This window comes from Akebia trifoliata, chromosome 9 (genome assembly GCF_017979445.1).
Source record: "Akebia trifoliata isolate Shusen 1 chromosome 9, ASM1797944v1, whole genome shotgun sequence".
Classification (NCBI taxonomy): Eukaryota; Viridiplantae; Streptophyta; class Magnoliopsida; order Ranunculales; family Lardizabalaceae; genus Akebia; species Akebia trifoliata.
Window position 1 is genome coordinate 13,996,701 of NC_141383.1, and position 22,627 is coordinate 14,019,327.

A 22,627-nucleotide genomic window follows, 5' to 3' on the forward strand; every position below is an offset into this window, starting at 1 on the left:
CCACAGATTGGGATATTTTCTCTAAAATTTCCTAATCTTCATTTCTTAATTTGGTAAGAATTCTTTTATGTTCCCCAATGATATAAAAGATAAAATAAGAGAAAAAAATTGAGAAATTAAACCCATTTAGAAAGAACAAGTGTTGCATGAAATTATTTATTTAATTCTCATTGATTTGAGAGACAAAATAAAATGTAAAATAAAATAATTAATCAAATTGTAAAATCAAATAAAACGAGGGGCGTTTGTTGACTGAATAAATAAATATTTTTCTTCAAAGTGAGATAGGCATCAAGGTTTTTTTTGTTGGAGGTTGAATAGAGTGTATTTGACCATGGTCAAGGGGTATGCTATCAAATTGAAACTACATAAGTAACTCAAAATGTAGAGGGTATGTTTAAATCCAGATGCTCTTTTTTTTCTGTTTTTTTAGAGGGTACACAATTCCTTTCTATTAGTCTCTCATAAAAGACCATGGTCAAGATATATATGATCAATTTAAAATGGACATAGGGTAACTAAAATAAAATATTCATCAAAGTATAAAAGGGGTGTATTTGTAAATTATCCAAAAACCAAACGGTCTATTTCATAGCCACCTTCTTATAGTCAACAAATGGAAAAGTATGTAACCTTCTTCTTGTTGACTCTTGACTCTTCTTCTCACTCTCCTCCATCTACATTTCTTATCTCCCCTTCTTTTAAAATCACTCTCACATCTCCTCTGTCCCCAACAACTCTCTCTCTCAATGAACCCATACTTGTTTCCCTCCTCTCTCTCTTCTTGTTCTTCATCTTCATCCATCTACCCATCTCTCTAAGCGAAGACAACAACAATTCATCAACTGTCGTCTCCCATTTAATTGTGGAAATATCTCCAACATCACTTACCCTTTCTATGGCTACAACTACGCTTTCTATGGCAACACCAGACCTAAAGAATGTGGTCATCCAGGGTTCGAACTCTCTTGCTACGATAATACTTACACCACAATAGAGATTAATTCACATACATACCATGTGTTAGAGATCGATCAAACTGCACAAATTCTCAATATCTCTCAGTTTCCTTCCGTCGACCCTTTTTGTCCTCATAAATATTTTAATACCACCCTCAATACTTCTCCCTTTAAATTCACTCATGGTTACCAGAACCTTAATTTGTTCTATGGTTGTAAATCTCCGCATGAAATATCGGATGATAGTGTATCATCCTCCACATTCTGGTGCTTTAAAGATGATATGGATAGTAATGTTTATTTACCCGCTGGGCCGACATCAAGGGATAAATTATTGGAGAATTGCCGTGATAATGTTTTTGTTCCAGTTTTTGAATCGGATGTGGACAGGGTTTTGAAAAATCTGTCAAGACTGGATGATCTTCTGAAGCAAGGTTTCGAAGTGAATTGGAGTATAAATACCACACAGTGTCAAGATTGCGTTAGATCAGAGGGAGGATGCGGGTATAATCCCACTACAAATAGTTTCGTTTGCTTCTGCCATGATGGACCTTGTAATACCACATCTCCAGCATCTCCGAGTAAGTTAATTTCGATTTATTTTATTTTATTTTTAAATAGAATTTTAATTGAGGTAGTAGTAGTGGATATATGAACACAATTGCAATAACAGAGGACATGAATTTAAGTAGTGGATATGAACACAATTGAAACTCGGCCGATTTTTTAAAACTTCACTGAGTCAGTTTCGATCAGTTTTATGATTTTTTAAATGTTTATGATTGGTGTAGAATGGGATTTTATGATTGTAGCATCTATTAGTCCAGTTTATCCAGGTAAAAAAAGATTCTTTGAAATCCAAATATTTTCAATTTAGGTATAGTTAGTTTGGGAGGACTTCACTCATCCCAGTCGAGTTGTCCTAGATTCAGGTAGCTCGATCTTATTCAAAAATCTGGTTAAAACCATGGTACTAGCAAATTTCTTCTTATTTATTTATTACTTTTATTGAGTTACGTGGAGAAGATATCCCATCCCATGTGTGTTAGGATGGTGGGAGAGTAATGAGTTTTCAACTTCACACTCAACTCAAGAACCTACAACCACCAAGACTTCCCTCCCCTTCCACTAGAGAAACCTTGGTAAAGTTAGTTTCCCATTCTCCAGCACCAGCAACCGGTAATGTAGGTTGTACATCTTGAATTGCAGCGAACCCGAACCAAAAATCCAATTTCAGACAGGAGGAAATTTGAAAACTCTAGTTGAAATCTAGCAAACCCTGATTTGAGCCATGTGGTTTATCTAAAAAGTATGGTGTAAAAGAGAGTATCAAGTGCTGTAAATGAAATAATAATAAGGATTGAAGTACAGATCCTATCAGTTTGGTCTTGTTTGTGATCATTTTCACATTTTTCTGATTAGTGTAGGATTAATTATCAGCTGAACCTCTCTAAGACAATGATATTATGTTGTAGGGAACAATGCAAAAGGGAAGAGTGGAATAGGTATGATATCCATCATCTAAAATTTCTATCGTTGAACTCTGACATTTGTGTAAAAAGCCATCATTTTATTTATATTAATGAAAAACGCACTTATCAAAATATATATATATATATATATATATATATATATATGGGTCAGGTTCAAGGGCCATACGAGAAAACATATGAGAAAACTTTCGTTTATCAGAATAAGGGTTAGAGGTTTTGGATTGAGCTGATTTTTTACAAGGATGGTCACTATGATGAGAAGATCATCCTCACAAAAAATCAGCTCATCAGAAACTTCTAAATCCATCAAAAGTGATTTACAAATTAGTGATAAAAAGTGGTAAAAAATCGACGGTCCACATTCTAAATCACTTTTAATGGGGTTAGAAGTTTCAGATTGGGCTGATTTTTTTTTGTTTTTTTGGATGATCTTCCCATCATAGAGATCATCCTCACAAAAAATCAGCTCAATCCAAAATTTCTAACCGATATTTTAAAATTTTATTAAAAACGAAAGTTTTCTCATATGTTTTCTCATATGGCCCTTGAACCTGACTCATATATATATGGGTCACGTTCGATGGCCTTTTTGGCAAACATTTTTCAAAACATGAGTTAGAAGTTTTGGAATGGGCTGATTTTTTGGTGAGGATGATCTTTATGATTAGAAGATCAACCTCACCAAAAATCAGCCCATTCCAAAATTTTTATGGGTCCCGTTCCCCACCCTAAGCTTTACCCTACACTTTAACAAACGTGTTTTGTCCTACATGGGTTAGAAGTTTTGGAATTGACTGATTTTTGGTGAGGATGATCTCTATGGTGAGGAGATCATCCTCACCAAAAATCAGCTCATTCCAAAACTTCTAACCTTATCAAAAATGGTTTACAAAAAATGGACGGTCCACAATTATATATATATGGGAAATGTTCAACACCCAAAGTTTTACCCTACACTTTAACAAACGTGTTTTGTCCTACATGGGTTAGAAGTTTTGGAACTTGCTGATTTTTGGTGAGGAGGATCTCTATGATTAGAAGATCATCCTCACCAACAATCAGCCCATTCCGAAATTTCTAGCCCCATATTTACAAGTTGAAAAATTGTGGACTGTCCATTTTTTGTAAACCATTTTTTATAGGGTTAGTAGTTTTGGAATGAGCTGATTTTTGGTGAGGATGATCTCCTCACCATAGAGATCATCCTCACCAAAAATCTGCCCATTCCAAAACTTCTAACCCATGTAGGACAAAACACGTAGGGTAAAGTGTAGGGTAAAACGTAGGGTGGGGAATGGGACCCATATATATATATATATATAAGGAAATGTTCAACACCCTACACTTTACCCTACTTCTTACCAAACTTGTTTTGTCCTACATGGGTTAGAAGTTTTAGAATGAGCTGATTTTTGGTGAGGAAGATCTCTATGGTTAGAAGATCCTCCTCACAAAAAATCAGCCCATTCCGAAATTTCTAGCCCCATGTTTACAAGTTAAAAAATCGTGGACCATCCATTTTTTGTAAATCATTTTTTATGGGGTTAAAATTTTTGGAGTGGGCTGATTTTTGGTGAGGATGATCGCCTCCATAGAGATCATCCTCACCAAAAATTAGCCTATTCCAAAACTTCTAACCCATGTAGGACAAAACACGTAGGGTAAAGTGTAGGGTAAAGCATAGGGTGTTGAATGGGACCCATATATATATATATATAGGGCCCCGTTCCCCACCCAGGGTCCCATTCAACACCCTAAGCTTTACCCTACATTTTAACAAACGCGTTTTGTCCTACATGGGTTAGAAGTTTTGGAATTAGCTGATTTTTGGTGAGGATGATCTCTATGGTGAGGAGATCATCCTCACCAAAAATCAGTTCATTCCAAAACTTCTAACCCCATCAAAAATGGTTTACAAAAAATGGACGGTCCACAATTTTTCAACTTGTAAAAATGGGGCTAAAAATTTCGGAATGAGCTGATTTTTGGTGATGATGATCTTCTAATCATAGAGATCATCCTCACCAAAAATCAGCCTATTCCAAAATTTCTAACCCATGTAGGACAAAACACGTTTGTTAAAGTGTAAGGTAAAGCTTAGGGTGTTGAACATTTCCCATATATATATATATATATATATATATATATATATATATATATATATATATATATATATATATATAATTTCATACATTTTATTTTCTGCAAACCAAAAACTACAATTTTACATGATCACTAAAAAATATTCTCTTGATTTTATCAGTGGCCCATTGTATACTAAACTTTTAACAGTACTTTTCAGCTCAAAATTGAACTTTCGTAAACTTTTCTTATTCTATTTTCTTCACAATTTTCGAATTGCTACACATAGACCGATCTTTTATATGATCATGTTGAAAATTTGCAGAAATGTTTAGGTTACATTGATATTATTCTTCATCTTTCAATTAAATCCACAACTTGATTGCTCTGCAATGGATTGAACACTCAAGTTGCTTATAGTTAATTAATCTATCAATGTCAGCATGTAAGTCTATTTAAACTCTGTATTATCTTTCTTATTCTTTCAGCCTAGCACATTAATATATCATGCATCCAAGAGTAACTTACTTGATTTTCCTCCTCTTTTCTTTGCATACAGGTGTATCAATAGTAGGAATCATTATTATAGCTACAATTGTAGTTATATTATGTTGCTTGAGAAGAAAAAAAAATTTAGATAAATTGTTCTTTTGGAAGAAGAAAACAAAGAATTCTCAAAGTTTTGAGATGTTTCTAAAAAATCATGGATCCTTGGTTCCAAAAAGATACAAATATTCAGATATCAAGAAAATGACAAGCTCCTTCAAGGAAAAATTAGGCCAAGGAGCTTATGGTGATGTGTTTAGAGGAAAGCTATTTGACGGGCGTATGGTGGCTGTGAAGGTATTGAGAAAATCAAAAGGTAACGGAGAAGAATTTATTAATGAGGTCGCAAGTATTAGCAGGACTTCCCATGTTAATGTCGTCACTATGCTAGGTTTTTGTGTTGAAGACTCCAAAAGAGCTCTTATCTATGAGTTCATGCCCAATGGATCTCTTGAAAAGTTCATATATGATGAAAAACCATTACAGAAATATCCTCACCTTCAATGGGAGACGCTATACAAAATTGCTATTGGCATTGCTCAAGGACTAGAGTACTTGCACCGTGGCTGTAATACACGAATAGTACATTTTGATATAAAGCCTCATAACATTCTTCTAGACCAAGACCTTTGTCCGAAAATTTCTGATTTTGGGCTCGCGAAATTGTCCCTTAAGAAAGAAAGTATCATATCGATGATGGGTGCTAGAGGGACTCCAGGGTATATGGCACCAGAATTGTTTAATAGAAACTTCGGAGGAGTTTCACACAAGTCAGATGTATATAGCTATGGAATGATGTTGCTCGAAATGGTTGGAAGAAGAAAGAACATTGATGTGGGAGTAGAAAATATTAGTGAAATATATTTTCCACAATGGATTCACAAGCATTTTGATACATGCAGGGATCTAGGACTATGTGGAGTTATAACTATAGAGGATGAAGAAATTGCACGAAAAATGATTTTAGTAGGTTTGTGGTGCATACAGATGGATCCATCAAATCGGCCTGCAATGAATAAAGTGTTGGAGATGTTGGAAGGAAGCCTCAATGCATTGAGAATTCCACCCATGCCAGTTTTAACTTCACCTTTGAGATCACAAGCAGCATCTTCAACCACATCAATTATGTAAGCTAGTTATTTTGTGCTGCATCTGAATATTTCTTTCAACTGGGAGGAATTACAATTCATTTCATTTGATGGAAAAATATGTAATTTTGTTTTGTTTCAGATTATGAATACATGTTATAGTAATTTGTTTTGTTTGTCTAAGATTAATTGCAGTAGATGGATGCTAATATAAAGAATTAAGGATTCAATTTCACTTTCTATAATTTATATAAATATTTATTAGTTTAATTATGTAAAATTTTGATTAGTTTTCTAATTTCTTTGAAGTATACTTACATTATACTTATTTATTAAAACTGAGTTTGTTGGGTTACATTATAATCTTGAAAAACAATTAGTTATAGAGTTAGAATCCTGATTTAAGTGTGTGATCAAAGGAATAGTAATTAGCCAAAGATCAAACAGTCTAGAGGATGGACATTTATTGTCAATGATGCATCTCTCAACCTTAATTCTATTAGTTAAAGAAATGGAGAAGTCTCCAATTGCATGTTTTTGATAGGAGGGAAAAGGTTTCCGCATGTTTCAAAATAACAAAATTTTATTCATGAATTTACTCTCTCTATAGTAACAAAGAGAAAAGAAATAAGTTTCAGAAACAACTTCTAAATGTGCACTTAAAAAACTACTAATTATTTATGATTCTATTTTGAATAAGAAAATATGGTGTTTTTGGTATTCAAAATCTATGACATCATCAAAATAAATGTTGATAACGAACATAATGGGTCAATGAAGTGCAAATCTCATCTCGCATTTCACGGGAGTAACTTTTGCCTATTTCGCAAGGGATTTTACTAAAATACCCTAACATTTTCTATATTAAGAAGGATTGGTAAGTAAGGTACATACATACTATGAGTGATTAATGTTAATTAGAATTTCTAGATTAGGCTTACCTTTTATATCTTCTTTTTTTCTAACCGAGTGTTCGGGCCAGCTTGTTCGCACCATGACTAATCTCGAGAAGGACTACCACAGCAACCCACCGCCATGGTCCCCCAGTTAAATCATGAGAAAAATCCAAGAGGAGAATCGAACCCGTGACGTGCGCCGAACCCACACTTCACATGCTCGCCCTTACCACTTAGGCAACTCATGGGTGGGTATTACCTTTTATATCTTGGTTGATGTAAATTTTATAAATATAAAAGTATGATTCATGTAATGATCATTCAAGATTTCAAATAAAATTAGTTTTCTACATTATAGATCATTTCAATGTAATTTATTTATATTATTTGTGTGGATTTTTAAGGAAAAATAAGAATTTTAGGATAAAAATAAAAATATTTGGAAGGAGGTTGACAAGATCATCTTGAAAAAAAAATTAAAAAAATTGTCCCTCACACGAAAGACCGAGGTCCAGGTGGTATGTCATCAATTTCAACTTTTCAAATTTGAAAAATTGGAGTAGTAGTACCTCATGAAAACCATAAACAAGTTAGTATTTATAAATATTACACATAACTGAAAAGAGCTTGAAAAAATTGTTAGGCAAAAAATATCTTAAGGTATAAAAATCTATCGCTCTTTACCAGTTGTATGTCTTGACTTGGTACTTTAGACTATTGGGGTGACAACTGTGTCAGCTTTAGTCCAATTGTGATCTGAGTATCCAAATAATGGTTTTAAAATCCTCCGCCTTCCCAGTTCGTCTGACGAGTTAAAAAAATAGAAATAAAAACTTATTTTCTTATAGATAAGATAACAAGTACTTAATTATTTTGTATTAAAAAAAAAAAAAAAAAAAAAAAAAAAAACAAGATAACCTGAGCAAGTAGAGTTTTTATAAAAAAAAAATACATATACATAACCCTATTGAATAAAGTTTTTTATATTTTAAAATGATCAAATAAGTCATTTTGGATCTTAGACAAGTCAATGTGAAGGACAATTCACATTGATTATCCCGCTTGGTCTTCTTCAAGACTAGGATTACTTCCCTAGTGGTCATCTCGATATTGGACAGGTTTTAAAACCGTGTTCAAAATACTCTTTGATTTATTTGAAAACTACTTAATGGAGGTTGACATGAGCCAATTAAAACAAGTCATTACATGTAAAAAGTTCATTTTTTTTCTAAGGACATGTAGAAATATGAATAAATGAATGGGAATTTGATACCAACAATTAAACAAAGAAGTAGACAACTCCCAAAAATTGCATCGGCACGTTGACCTAAGTAATTGGATTTGCCCACACAATACCGATCTTAGTGTTATTCACTCTGGTTTTGTGGATCACAATGAATCAAGTAAGAATATATTTGTGGATTCAACGATTGTTATTCATTGAATTATTTTCATGGGATTTGACAAAAATAATAGAGTACTTATTTGAGTGAATAAAATTGTGAAGAGACAACATATTTGCTTGTGAAATCCATTACATGTAAAAGTGAAAAAACAAAAATACTTTTTATTTTGTATATATGGTACTTTTTTATCCCCAAGACATCTTCAATTTGTTAAAAAATCTCACTTCTCTTAATGCAAGGGTCATCATTACTGTTGAAGAGTTGATTTTTTTTATTGTTTTACTAGAGTTTGCCCCTCCTTTGGGTTAAGAGGGTAGAAGATAAAAATAATAATAATAAAATTGAAGAATTATTAAGAAAAGAGGTATAGGACCAGGGCAACCTCTTTTGATTGAGGGTAAAAGAAGAAAGATAATAAAAGTGGATTGAATAGTATTGAAAAAGAGAGAGGAAGAGAAGAGAAAAGACAATAAAATTGAAAAGAGTGAAGAGGAAATGCAATTTTATTGTAGACTCTATCATAAATGGAATGTATGCTTATCTTCATAATTGTAGTTTAGGATTCTACAGCTATGCTTTGTTATATAGATGTCACGTCACGGGTTCGATTTCCCTCTTGAATTTTTCTCATGATTTAACTGGGGGACCATGGTGGTGGGTTACTGTGATAGTCCTCTCCAAGATTAGTCGTGGTGCGTGCAAGCTGGACCGGACACTCGGTTAGCACAAAAAAAAGAATATATATATATATATATATATATATATATATATATATATATATATATATATATATAGATGTCACTAAATAAATGGGATGTATATGAATTATAAATATCAATATTATATTTTATTAAATTGTCATTTGAATTAACTTAGAGAATTATTTTAAAATTTTCAAATAGATATATTTTAGTTTTATAACATCCGCAAATATCATTTTCTCTATCTTTTTCAATAATACCATTTCAACTTTATTGTCTTTCCTCTTTGACTATCTTAATCTTAAAAAACATTTTTATGAGCATGGGCGAACTCTTGTTATAGTATAGAACTAACAAATTTATCTAAGGAAACAAATTTTTTTTTTTGGCTCGATTTTAACTATCAAGGAACTTAACTTGCAAAATTCATAAATGAATCCTCTCTTCTTATTTTAACAAATTGATTTTATTCTAAAGTGGAAAATCACAAAGCCGAATTTGAATCAAACCAAACAACAAAAGAATAAAGTGACACTAGGGGTGCCCATTTAATTGGAATTGACATTAGAATCAAAAATAAAAATCTCAATTCTAGAGTTTTTTTTATTGGAATTGATTAGAAATGGGAATAGAAAATCAAATTGATTTAAAACCATAACTAATGAGAATCGAAAATCAATAAAATTTAATGAGATTTTTTTTTAGCATTTGTGATTTTGGTTCCATTAATTTAAGAATCGACCTATGATGGTCTGTGGCCATTAGTCTCAAGCACTTGAGAAGAATGAATGTTCACATCTAATGTCATAAATGTGTACGTCCTTTGAAAATTGTGAAAGTGAATATTGGTGGAAAGCTTCCAAAGTCTTTGAACCGTAAGATAAATTGATGGTTCTATGCGTGAGCGACCCGAATTTGCAACTAAAGTCGGTCACATTACACAACCCACGACGCACGGCAAAGTCCATTTGAAAGGGGCTCCCAAACATGGAAAAACAACCTCAATTTGTCTTTGTTAATATTAGAGATACCCCTTCCATTTCCATAAATATTTGAGATGCCTCTTCTAATTCTAAACTAATGACTTACTCCCTTAATATCATAATCCTAAAAATGACCAAATTTTTTTGAATCAAAATATCCTAATCTGGAATGTGAACGTCCTTGTTTTTTGTTTTTTTTTTTATTGAAACACAAACTTTTTTAATTACTCAATCTTTAGTCTAAATTTTTTTTTTCAACCACAGATTGGGGTATTTTCTCTAAAATTTCCTAAGCTTCATTTCTTAATTTGGTAAGAATTCTTTTATGTTCCCCAATGATATAAAAGATAAAATAAGAGAAAAAATTGAGAAATTAAACCCATTTAGAAAGAACAAGTGTTACATGAAATTATTTATTTAATTCTCATTGATTTGAGAGACAAAACACAATGTAAAATAAAATAATTAATCAAATTGTAAAATCAAATAAAATGAGGGGCGTTTGTTAACTGAATAAATAAATATTTTTCTTCAAAGTGGGAAAGGCATCAAGGTTTTTTTGTTGGACGTTGAATAGAGTGTATTTGACCATGGTCAAGGTGTATGCTATCAATTTGAAACTACGTAAGTAACTCAAAATGTAGAGGGTATGTTTAAATCCAGATGCTCTTTTTTTCTGTTTTTTTAGAGGGTACACAAATCCTTTCTATTAGTCTCTCATAAAAGACCATGGTCAAGATATATATGATCATTTTAAAATGAACATGGGGCAACTAAAATAAAATATTCACCAAAAGTATAAAAGGGGTGTATTTGTAAATTATCTAAAAACCAAACGGTCTATTTCATAGCCACCTTCTTATGGTCAACAAATGCAAAAGTATGTAACCTTCTTCTTGTTTACTCTTGACTCTTCTTCTCCCTCTCCTCCCTCTGCATTTCTTATCTCCCCTTCTTTTAAAATCACTCTCACATCTCCTCTGTCCCCAACAACTCTCTCTCTCAATGAACCCATACTTGTTTCCCTCCTCTCTCTTCTTGTTCTTCATCTTCATCCATCTACCCATCTCTCTAAGCGAAGACAACAAACAATTCATCAACTGTCGTCTCCCATTTAATTGTGGAAATATCTCCAACATCACTTACCCTTTCTATGGCTACAACTACGCTTTCTATGGCAACACCAGACCTAAAGAATGTGGTCATCCAGGGTTCGAACTCTCTTGCTACGATAATACTTACACCACAATAGAGATTAATTCACATATATACCATGTGTTAGAGATCGATCAAACTGCACAAATTCTCAAAATCTCTCAGTTTGATTTCCCAGACTCTGTTTGTCCTCATAAATATTTTAATACCACCTTCAATACTTCTCTCTTTAAATTCACTCGTGATTACCAGAACCTTACTTTGTTCTATGGTTGTAAATCTCTACATGAAATATCGGATGTTAATGTATCATCCTTCAAATTCAAATGCTTTAATGATGATATGGATAGTAATGTTTATTTTACCGCTGAGCCGACATCAAGGGATAAATTATTGCAGAATTGCAGTGATAATGTTTTAGTTCCAGTTTTTGAATCGGATGTGGACAAGGTTTCGAAATATTCGTTAAGAGTGGAAGATGTTCTGATGAAAGGTTTCGAAGTGAATTGGAGTATAAATATCACACAGTGTCAAGATTGCGTTAGATCAGAGGGAGGATGCGGGTATAATCCCACTACAAATAGTTTCGTTTGCTTCTGCCATGATGGACCTTGTAATACCACATCTCCAGCATCTCCGAGTAAGTTAATTTCGATTTATTTTATTTTATTTTTAAATAGAATTTTAATTGAGGTAGTAGTAGTGGATATATGAACACAATTGCAATAACAGAAGACATGAATTTAAGTAGTGGATATGAACACAATTGAAACTCGGCCGATTTTTTAAAACTTCACTGAGTCAGTTTCGATCAGTTTTATGATTTTTTAAATGTTTATGATTGGTGTAGAATGGGATTTTATGATTGTAGTATCTATTAGTCCAGTTTATACAGGAAAAAAACGATTCTTTGATATCCAAATATTTTCAATTTAGGTATAATTACTTTGAACCAGTTTGGGAGGATTTCACTCGTCCCAGTCGAGTTGTCCTAGATTCAGGTAGCTCGATCTTATTCAAAAATCTGGTTAAAACCATGGTACTAGCAAATTTCTTCTTATTTATTTATTACTTTTATTGAGTTACGTAGAGAAGATATCCCATCCCATGTGTGTTAGGGTGGTGGGAGAATTATGAGTTTTCAACTTCACACTCAACTCAAGAACCTACAACCACCAAGACTTCCCTCCCCTTCCACTAGGGAAACCTTGGTAAAGTTAGTTTCCCATTCTCCAGCACTAGCAACCGGTAATGTAGGTTGTACATCTTGAATTGCAGCGAACCCGAACCAAAAATCCAATTTCAGACAGGAGGAAATTTGGCACTATGTGGAAGAATTCAACTACGTAACTCATCGCCGTGATTTACTCAACAATTGCACATAACATGTCTATCCTCTTTCATTTAAAATTGCACATATTCTTTCCTTTCCTTTCCTTTTAACTCTAGTTGAAATCTAGCAAACCCTTATTTGAGCCATGTGGTTTATCTAAAAAGTATGGTGTAAAAGAGAGTATCAAGTGCTGTAAATGAAATAATATAAGGATTGAAGTAGAGATCCTATCTGTTTGGTCTTATTTGTGATCATTTTCAGATTTTTCTGATTAGTGTAGGATTAATTATCAGCTAATCCTCTCTAAGACAATGATATTATGTTGTAGGGAACGATGCAAAAGTGAAGAGTGGAATAGGTATGATATCCATTATCTAAAATTTCTATCGTTGAACTCTGACATTTGTGTAAAAAGCCATCATTTGAAATATGTTTTGTCAAAATGTTTGGTGCTGAACATTTCCCATATATATATATATATAGGGTCGCGTTCCGAAGACTCATTTTGCGACTCATATCGCGACTCACCATTTTAGCCGTTCGATACGCGCTAGATCGACGACTCAGATCGTGTGTTTCTTTAAAAACGATGGGAAAATAACAAATTTTCGTTATTTGCAAACTCCTCCCCGTAAACAAAATAAAAAAACAGATCCGAATCGTCTTCTTCACTCTCTGCCCCTGCGTTCGAAGACAGAGATCAGAGATCTTCGTCTTGTTTTTAACGTCTTCATCTTCGTCTTCTTCTTCCTCTTCAAACTCACATCTACTGTAAACTAACATCACCGTCTTCGTCATCTCTCTCTCTCTCTCTCTAACTCGTTACGATTGCATCTCGACAGATTTTGAAACCGTCCTACAAAGAAACCCTAACTCTCTCACTTGTCTATCTCGACGACAGATTGAAACTCTCGCGTTCAGAGGGTCCCTCACCAACGATTTGCGATGGCGATGGTGACGACTTGTCGGCAACCCTAAAAGGAACCATAACGCAAAAACACCGAGGTATGTTTTTTAGTTGCTCTTTTACATCAAAAAAGGGGTTCAAGCAACTGACAATGGCATTGAGAAATTGTCCTGCATCTATTTTGAATTGTTTGTTGGAATCTTGGAAATAATTGTTTGTTTGAACACCAACTGTTTGACAATTCGCCTCTTTGAAGTTTAACTGCACTAAACACCATGTTGTTTACTTATTCGTTTTTTCATTTATTTATTATTTTACTGCTAAAGGTATGGTGGTTTTATAATTAATTCAAAAGAAAACCAAGATTAATTGGGCCACTACATTAGCAGATAGAGTCTAAAAGTTTTGGAATGGGCTGACTAGAAGTATCTTGAAGTTGATTATCTAATGACCTAGAGTTCTATGTAGATGGTCAAGGTGTTGCTGTTATAATAGTTTCTACATGTCTGTGTTTATTGAACACCTCATTCCAAGGCCTATGTGCTACATACTTCTCTAATTTCTCCCATATTTAACGATATTTCCATAGATGTTAAATCTTTCCATATGTTAAAATCTGTCATTAGTTGTTACTGTGTCCATTATATTTTTTATTGAAATTTTACTCTTATCGATTAAATCGTATTGTTGTATGTTCACCATTCCAAATCTTTGGGTTCATCGATTTGGAAAAGCTTGGGTTGATTACATTTAGATAGGTAATCTGTTGATATCTAAGTTGCATCTGTTCCTGTTATTGGTAGGGACTTATCCTACAATATGCTCATGGGAGAGATACCGTTCAACATTGGTTTTGACAAGTAGCTACACTGTATGTAGTCAACAGCTCTAATTGTTTTTGACATTAAGTTTGGGATTCGAAGTCTTTTAGACCCATTTTTGTGATTATTCTTTGTCTGTTTTTTTGGTGGATGGAAGATCTTTGCAGGAGAATAGACTTACTGGAAAAATTATGTCTGTGATTAGACTGATGCAGGCACTCGTTGTGCTGTAAGCACTGTAAATTTACTATGCTACAATCTTAAATAATTAAATCTTTGCTTACTATGTTCTACTAACTGAAGTCTACTTTCTTCCATTTGTCTCATGTTCCCATTTTTCAATTACCTACTTAGTCATCTTTTGCAGATATATATTTTTTTCACTTTCTTACTTTTCTTCCCCTAATCCAGAGAGATCTTAGTTGCAATCTCTTGAGTGGACCCATTCCAGACATATTAGGAAATTTGACTTACATTGAAAAATTGTAGGTTGCATTTATTTTTAAGATTTAAATCAATATGTTTCTTCCTTCCAAAATCATCTATGAATGGTATATGATATTCTGATTGGATTATCTCCCTTTTAGGTACTTGCAAGGTAACAAACTTACCAGAACCATTCCTCTCGAGTTGGGAAACATGACTAACCTTCATTATCTGTAAGGACAAATTTCTAAATGACTATCTATATGGACATTTCTGAATCATTATTTTATAATATAATGCAACAATGTGCATCCTCTATTATCTTCCTCCATTGTGGGAATATGTTCAAGGGGACCTACATTCAATTGGTTGCTCCCAGCTATGTCTCCAAACTCAAAATTCACTCCAATTGGAAAATTCTTATTGGTCAAAAGAAGACATCTATAATTGGACATTTAGAATCTTCCAATTGAGGTAATATTAGGGGTGGGAGTCCGGGGTCTGTTACTATTGGAATTGAACCCCTCCCCCAACACGTCAATGATTGCACATCATGAGAAAGACCTATACATTGTTTGTGTGGGTGAATGTGTGTTTCAGTTTTAATTGGCTTTTTTCTCCCTTCAGTTAATCTCTCCAATTTTTCATGGATAGGGAACTGAATGATAATCAGCTCAGTGGGCGTATCCCCCCTGAGCTTGGGAAGCTCACGGTCTTATTGGATCTTGGAAGTCTTAATTAGGTTTTTAGGGATTTTCTTTATTGTTCTACTCTGGAGTTTCACAATCCTAAACTTTTGCTGCCATTCTGAGCAATTTTCCCTATATTCCTTGTTTCCTAATATATATACATATGAAGAATTTCGTTTCATTTTTTTTCTGTTCATTAATTGCTTGCCATAACAATTTCATTTTGCAGGTTATTGCAAAAATCCTAAAGGAGGAAGAAATAGCCGGTTTGAAAGAGTTGCTCAAAATGATTGACACAAACAACAGTGAAACATTAACGTTTGATGAACTAAAAGACGGCTTGAGGAAAGTGGGCTCTGAGCTCAAGGATCCATTTTTTTTATTGGTTGTTGAATTTAATATTATGTTCATGTTTGGATGTCTATAGACATGATTACACTAAGATGAAGTTTATGCTGAAATGGGTAGTCTGGACATTTTATTTTGAACAATTTGTGAGGCTGATTTTGAAATGTTACGATTAGCTTGACATCCCTACAAAAAAGGATGCAATACACCATGTATCCCAAGCTATCGGGTATCAACGCCATGTTCAAAACTCAAAAAGTGCTTGTGGTGATGATGTTTGCGATATTCGAGAATGGCTTCCAAAATCTCAAATGGATCATAAGTTGTGGAGACTTGTTACTTTGCTTGTCGATTCTTATTTAACTCTGGGACGAGTTTATAAGGAGGATGACCAGTTGAATCAAGCTCTTAAGGCTGTAGACTTAGCATGTTGTATCTATGGATCAATACCTCAACATCTTGATGATGCAATATTTGATCAATCCTCTTTGAGTCATTTTATGGGCTAAAGCATGGTCTAGTTGTAGGGGATGTATATATTCATGAGCACCATATACAATTGAGAAATAAGAAATGCCATAATATTAATTGTAGTTGCAAGAGAAATAGTAGATAGAGCAGCCCTAACGGTGCAAGCATTAGTAATAGTAGTGGTAATAATGTGCCTCTAATATTCACTACATTGACTAAAAATAATGGTTTTGCCATCTAAAAACTACAACTCACTACATTGACTGATCATCGATCATTGTGTCTTCCTACATACTTGTCTTCTTACCTCCATCCATTTGATTTTCAATCTTCATTTTAAACAAGGAAACCTAATACCACAAAGTGCATATCTGGAACCAACTAACAATCTTAGTTTGATCAATCAATTAGGAGATCAACAAAACATACACATGTTTTTTTATTTGACCTAGGATATGGCTTTAGCTTTGAAGTTGCCATTTGCTTCTACATGAAACACAAATTCCATCAAAAACATTGTATGACACTCAAAATAATATAATAATGTAACACCAACAACACTGTTGTAACTAATTAATTGGACAATTAAACGTGTTTACAAAATCTTAACCATTGCAAACTCCTAAATGTTCTGAATTTGTAGAATAGTGTATTGTCAATAGTTTTCACAAAAACTATGCTGGCAGCAAGGTATCATCACAGCCTCTTTGAATATCATATTGCAAAGGGAGCATCTCAATTCTGACAGAAAATCAGTTTTGGGCATTGCAGGAGAACTTGCATCTCAATTCTGCTATTTTCCTATCTTCTTCTTCCCTTTCCAACCTTCTCCTTGCCTCTTGTTCCTTTAGCTGAAGTTAATTTTTCTTCTTCTCTAGGTTTCATAGCTTTGGTTGAGTTTACTTCAGTTACAGACTTCTGAATTCTTTTAATGGTATCATCACTAAACTGCTTCAATGGATTATTTGCACCGTCTAGCTTTTGAAGATATATCTGTTGTGCCATGCTCAAAATGTTATTTGTGAACCTGAGTAACATGAGAAAATATGATAAAATTATAGTATCTTCATAGAAGATGAGCAGAATTCAACAGTATAAGACATATGGACAAGTAAGGGAGGATGAGAAGGCCTGCTCACTAATAAAGACTTAGCCCGGAAGGAACAGAAAGAGCAAAATAACCAATCATTAAGGGAAGATATTTAGTTAGAGCTTGAGAATTCTTCGTGCATGGATCATTAACCTGAAAATCATACATGATAATAAACATATAAGACATGACAAAGTACCAACCTCAAATTACTAGTGAGTAGTTAGGACATAATATGCATTGTAATGTAGAAAATGAAATTAAAGTGAAATTCAGTTCATTTTATCTTTGACAGCGACCAAAGAAAGCCCAAGTATGTGCGCTACAGTACCAAAAGAATGAATGATAAACACCACTTCCTTTTGAACTCATATCACAGATATAAGCACTTACAATCTTGATATTAAAATAGGATTAACAAGTATAAAATACATTCATAAAGGAAAACATAAGAAACATGGATAGATTAGATCATCATCAGACAAGCCATGCTCCAAATGTGAATCATCATCGACGGATAGATTATATACAATTCACAACATGTGAATCATAGTATTAAAAACAAATTATGCTTCAATAATTCATAACAAAATCAATAGATTTCACCACTAAATGTACCTTTAACAGAAGTTCGACAACATCCTTGACCGTGTTCACTTTGTATTCTGTAAGGTTTTCAACATAAACACCCTTCCTCATGTCTTCTCTAAGCTATACAACACGGGAAATCTAGTTAAAATTATAACATGGAAATCCAGATAGAACCAACACATCTCAAAGAGAACAATAAAATTACTTGAAGATTAGTTGATGAAGGCTCCAGGAACAATTAAGTGGCAGTCTATCATGATTAGAGACGAAGATTGGTAATGAGTTCTCTAAGTCTTCCATTAGAGACCACACAGCAAACTACCATTACCCTTCACCACCACCTCCACCACCCAAGAAACATCCTCCTCCTCCATCTCCTCACTACCATTACAAATCACCATCATCACCTGTCCATAAGCCACCACCACATTCCCGATGGTTCAATAGCCAATGAGGGAACCAACGTTGGGAGCCAAAATTTGTCCTATATGGGAAAAGTTTCGGATTTGGCTGATTTTTTGTTTGGATGATCTCCTCGCCAAAGAGATCCACACAAAAAATCAGCCCATTCCTAAACTTCTAACCCATATAGGAAATATTTTGACTCCCAAATGTATGCTGCCGAACATTGCCCTATATATATATATATAGTGGAAATTGAGTCTTACTTGTTTCTCAAACTTATACAACTTGCAGCGGAAGTCGATCCGTTTTCGGTCCAACCTTTCCTGCTTTAAACGGATTTCCTCCTTCCAAAGCTCCAAATTGTCCAGCTTCTTCTGTGATGAAGGTGGAGCCTTGGGACCATTTGTCATCCCAGGTACAGAACCAACCTTCGGAGCTATGAATGGGAGATTTTCTTTTCCTCTATTAGAAACAGATGTCACACCACTCGGAGCTGCAGATGCAGTATTGGCCCCACTGCTTACACTGTCAACAGGAACACTGTCCCTGTTAGCCCACCATAGCTTGATGAAGCGGTTACCCATTACAGCATATGGTGCCTTCAGTAAGTGTGCACTTGGAGTTCCAAGTAAGGTCCCATTCCAGCTGGAGTTCCAAGTAAGTGTGCACTTGGAAGTGAAACAGGGAGATTGAACTGTGAGAGGCCCTGTGATTTGCAAAACCAGCTATTGGTTATGAAAGTGGGATGGGCCTTATGCAATTAAATAAAAAAATCTCAACCCCAAGATCTTACTTCTAAGCAACAATTTCTTCAGTTTATACAATTAATGATTTTCTTACTCCCAGTAACATTTCTTATTTGTTGTCAACAATAGAATAATATATTGTAAAAAACCTTACTTCAAATGCTTTGCAATATTAAAGAAGAAATATGAAAGCATGAACAAATTTCATCCTCCCTACTTCTTCGTTGTGTATAGAGCATATCAAGGCTGGTTGGCACCAACCACTCAGTGGGTTGCACAAACGATATATAGTTGAAAGTAGGATCCAACTGGATCAACAGTAGAGTTTTTTTAAAAGGTACAACATAGACATATGATCAGCGTTTTAAAAATAAATAAAATAAAACAACTATTTTTTTTTGGCTTGATACATGCTTTGAAAATGAACAATTATTGAACTCTTAATTGAGTCATATTAATTAATTCTAGTGAAAAGCTGATTGAGTCATATGCACTGTTTAAAATTGGGTCAACAATTATTTATGATTCTATTTTGAATAAGAAAATATGGTGTTTTTGGTATTCAAAATCTATGACATCATCAAAATAAATGTTGATAACGAACATAATGGGTCAATGAAGTGCAAATCTCATCTCGCATTTCACGGGAGTAACTTTTGCCTATTCGCAAGGGATTTTACTAAAATACCCTAACATTTTCTATATTAAGAAGGATTGGTAAGTAAGGTACATACATACTATGAGTGATTAATGTTAATTAGAATTTCTAGATTAGGCTTACCTTTTATATCTTCTTTTTTTCTAACCGAGTGTTCGGGCCAGCTTGTTCGCACCATGACTAATCTCGAGAAGGACTACCACAGCAACCCACCGCCATGGTCCCCCAGTTAAATCATGAGAAAAATCCAAGAGGAGAATCGAACCCGTGACGTGCGCCGAACCCACACTTCACATGCTCGCCCTTACCACTTAGGCAACTCATGGGTGGGTATTACCTTTTATATCTTGGTTGATGTAAATTTTATAAATATAAAAGTATGATTCATGTAATGATCATTCAAGATTTCAAATAAAATTAGTTTTCTACATTATAGATCATTTCAATGTAATTTATTTATATTATTTGTGTGGATTTTTAAGGAAAAATAAGAATTTTAGGATAAAAATAAAAATATTTGGAAGGAGGTTGACAAGATCATCTTGAAAAAAAAATTAAAAAAATTGTCCCTCACACGAAGACCGAGGTCCAGGTGGTATGTCATCAATTTCAACTTTTCAAATTTGAAAAATTGGAGTAGTAGTACCTCATGAAAACCATAAACAAGTTAGTATTTATAAATATTACACATAACTGAAAAGAGCTTGAAAAAATTGTTAGGCAAAAAATATCTTAAGGTATAAAAATCTATCGCTCTTTACCAGTTGTATGTCTTGACTTGGTACTTTAGACTATTGGGGTGACAACTGTGTCAGCTTTAGTCCAATTGTGATCTGAGTATCCAAATAATGGTTTTAAAATCCTCCGCCTTCCCAGTTCGTCTGACGAGTTAAAAAAATAGAAATAAAAACTTATTTTCTTATAGATAAGATAACAAGTACTTAATTATTTTGTATTAAAAAAAAAAAAAAAAAAAAAAAAAACAAGATAACCTGAGCAAGTAGAGTTTTTATAAAAAAAAAATACATATACATAACCCTATTGAATAAAGTTTTTTATATTTTAAAATGATCAAATAAGTCATTTTGGATCTTAGACAAGTCAATGTGAAGGACAATTCACATTGATTATCCCGCTTGGTCTTCTTCAAGACTAGGATTACTTCCCTAGTGGTCATCTCGATATTGGACAGGTTTTAAAACCGTGTTCAAAATACTCTTTGATTTATTTGAAAACTACCTAATGGAGGTCGACATGAGCCAATTAAAACAAGTCATTACATGTAAAAAGTTCATTTTTTTCTAAGGACGTGTAGAAATATGAATAAACTAATGGGAATTTGATACCAACAATTAAACAAAGAATTAGACAACTTCCAAAAATTGCATCGGCACGTTGACCTAAGTAATTGGATTTGCTCACACAATACTGATCTTAGTGTGATTCACTCTGGTTTTGTGGATCACAATGAATCAAGTAAGAATATATTTGTGGATTCAACGATTGTTATTCATTGAATTATTTTCATGGGATTTGACGAAAATAATAGAGTACTTATTTGAGTGAATAAAATTGTGAAGAGACAACGTATTTGCTTGCGAAATCCATTACATATAAAAGTGAAAAAACAAAAATACTTTTTATTTTGTATATATGGTACTTTTTAATCCCCCAAGACATCTTCAATTTGCTAAAAAAATTCGCTTCTCTTAGTGCAAGGGTCATCATTATTGTTGAAGAGTAGATTTTTTTTATTATTTTACTAGAGTTTGCCCCTCTTTTGGGTTAAGAGGCTAGAAGATAAATAATAATAATAAAATTGAAGAATTATTAAGAAAAGAGGTATAGGACCAGGGCGGCAACTCTTTTGATTGAGGGTAAAAGAGAAAAGATAATAAAATTGGATTGAATAGTATTGAAAAAGAAATAGGAAGAGAAGAGGAAAGATAATAAAATTAAAATGAGTGAAAAGGAAATGCAATTTTATTATAAACTCTATCATAAATGGTATGTACGCTTATCTTCGTAATTGTAGTTTAGGATTCTACAGCTATGTTTTGTTATATAGATGTCACGTCACTGGTTCGATTCCCCTCTTGAATTTTTCTCATGATTTAACTAGGGGACTATGATGGTGGGTTGTTGTGGTAGTCCTCCTCGAGATTAGTCGTGGTGCACGCAAACTGGCCCGGACACTCGATTAGCAAAAAAAAAAAAAAAAAAAAAAATAAAAATAAATAAATAAATATATAATATATATATATATATATATATATATATAGATGTCACTAAATAAATGGGATGTATATGAATTATAATATCAATATTATATTCTATTAAATTGTCATTTTAATTAACTTAAAGAATTATTTTAAAATTTTCAAATAGGGATATTTTAGTTTTATAACATCCGCAAATATCATCTTATCTATCTTTTTCAATAATACCATTTCAACTTTATTGTCTTTCCTCTTTAACTATTTTAATCTTAAAAAGCATTCTTATGAGCATGGGCAAACTCTTGCTATAGTATAGAACTAACAAATTTATCTATGGAAACAAACTTTTTTTTTTTCGCTCGATTTTAACTCCCAAGGAACTTAACTTGCATAATCCATAAATGAATCATCTCTTCTTATTTTAACAAATTGATTTTATTCTAAAGTGAGAAATCACAAAGCCGAATTTGAATCAAACCAAACAACAAAAGAATAAGGTGACACTAGGGGTGCCCATTTAATTGGAATTGACATTAGAATCAAAAATGAAAATCTCAATTCTGAAGCTTTCTTTATTGGAATTGATTAGAAATGGGAATAGAAAATCAAATTGA

General features: G+C 33.3%; 2 protein-coding genes, 1 long non-coding RNA gene and 1 pseudogene across 7 annotated transcripts in view; 3 read left to right on the forward strand and 1 right to left on the reverse strand.

Moving 5' to 3' along the window:
* The first annotated feature begins 4,842 nt into the window (after positions 1-4,842).
* Positions 4,843-6,289, forward strand: LOC147394332 (PR5-like receptor kinase pseudogene; annotated as a pseudogene).
* Positions 6,290-11,576: 5,287 nt separating this feature from the next.
* The window catches only part of LOC147394333 (LEAF RUST 10 DISEASE-RESISTANCE LOCUS RECEPTOR-LIKE PROTEIN KINASE-like 1.2), a 39,523-nt gene continuing 28,472 nt past the window's right edge, over positions 11,577-22,627 (forward strand). Inside the window, exons 1-2 of one of the 2 annotated variants that reach the window (XM_086453455.1) lie at positions 11,578-11,830; positions 11,930-11,949. In XM_086453455.1, the coding sequence (XP_086309581.1) occupies positions 11,652-11,830; positions 11,930-11,949 (199 nt within the window). In that variant the 5' untranslated portion in view covers positions 11,578-11,651. Of the gene's footprint in view, positions 11,950-22,627 lie in introns of both variants that reach the window. The other variant, XM_086453453.1, reaches the window with a different exon arrangement.
* Positions 13,259-16,232, forward strand: LOC147394334 (uncharacterized). Of its 3 annotated transcripts, none has more exons than XR_015181354.1 (4): positions 13,260-13,647; positions 14,353-14,420; positions 14,528-15,029; positions 15,715-16,232. It is a non-coding gene; the product is annotated as an uncharacterized LOC147394334 (long non-coding RNA). The 3 variants fall into 3 exon arrangements; XR_015181353.1 differs by having other exon boundaries at positions 14,353-14,855; positions 14,958-15,029; positions 15,715-16,230; XR_015181352.1 differs by having other exon boundaries at positions 13,259-13,647; positions 14,353-15,029; positions 15,715-16,230.
* Positions 16,748-19,500, reverse strand: LOC147394335 (zinc finger CCCH domain-containing protein 27-like). 2 transcript variants are annotated; one of them, XM_086453460.1, is made up of 5 exons: positions 18,654-19,500; positions 18,191-18,392; positions 18,013-18,105; positions 17,444-17,547; positions 16,748-17,331 (listed from the first exon to the last, which is right to left on the reverse strand). In XM_086453460.1, exons 1-2 carry the CDS (start codon positions 18,972-18,974, stop codon positions 18,285-18,287), a joined length of 429 nt encoding a protein of 142 aa, XP_086309586.1. In that variant the 5' UTR covers positions 18,975-19,500; the 3' UTR covers positions 16,748-17,331; positions 17,444-17,547; positions 18,013-18,105; positions 18,191-18,284. The 2 variants fall into 2 exon arrangements, with proteins under 2 accessions (XP_086309586.1, XP_086309587.1); XM_086453461.1 differs by lacking the exon at positions 17,444-17,547.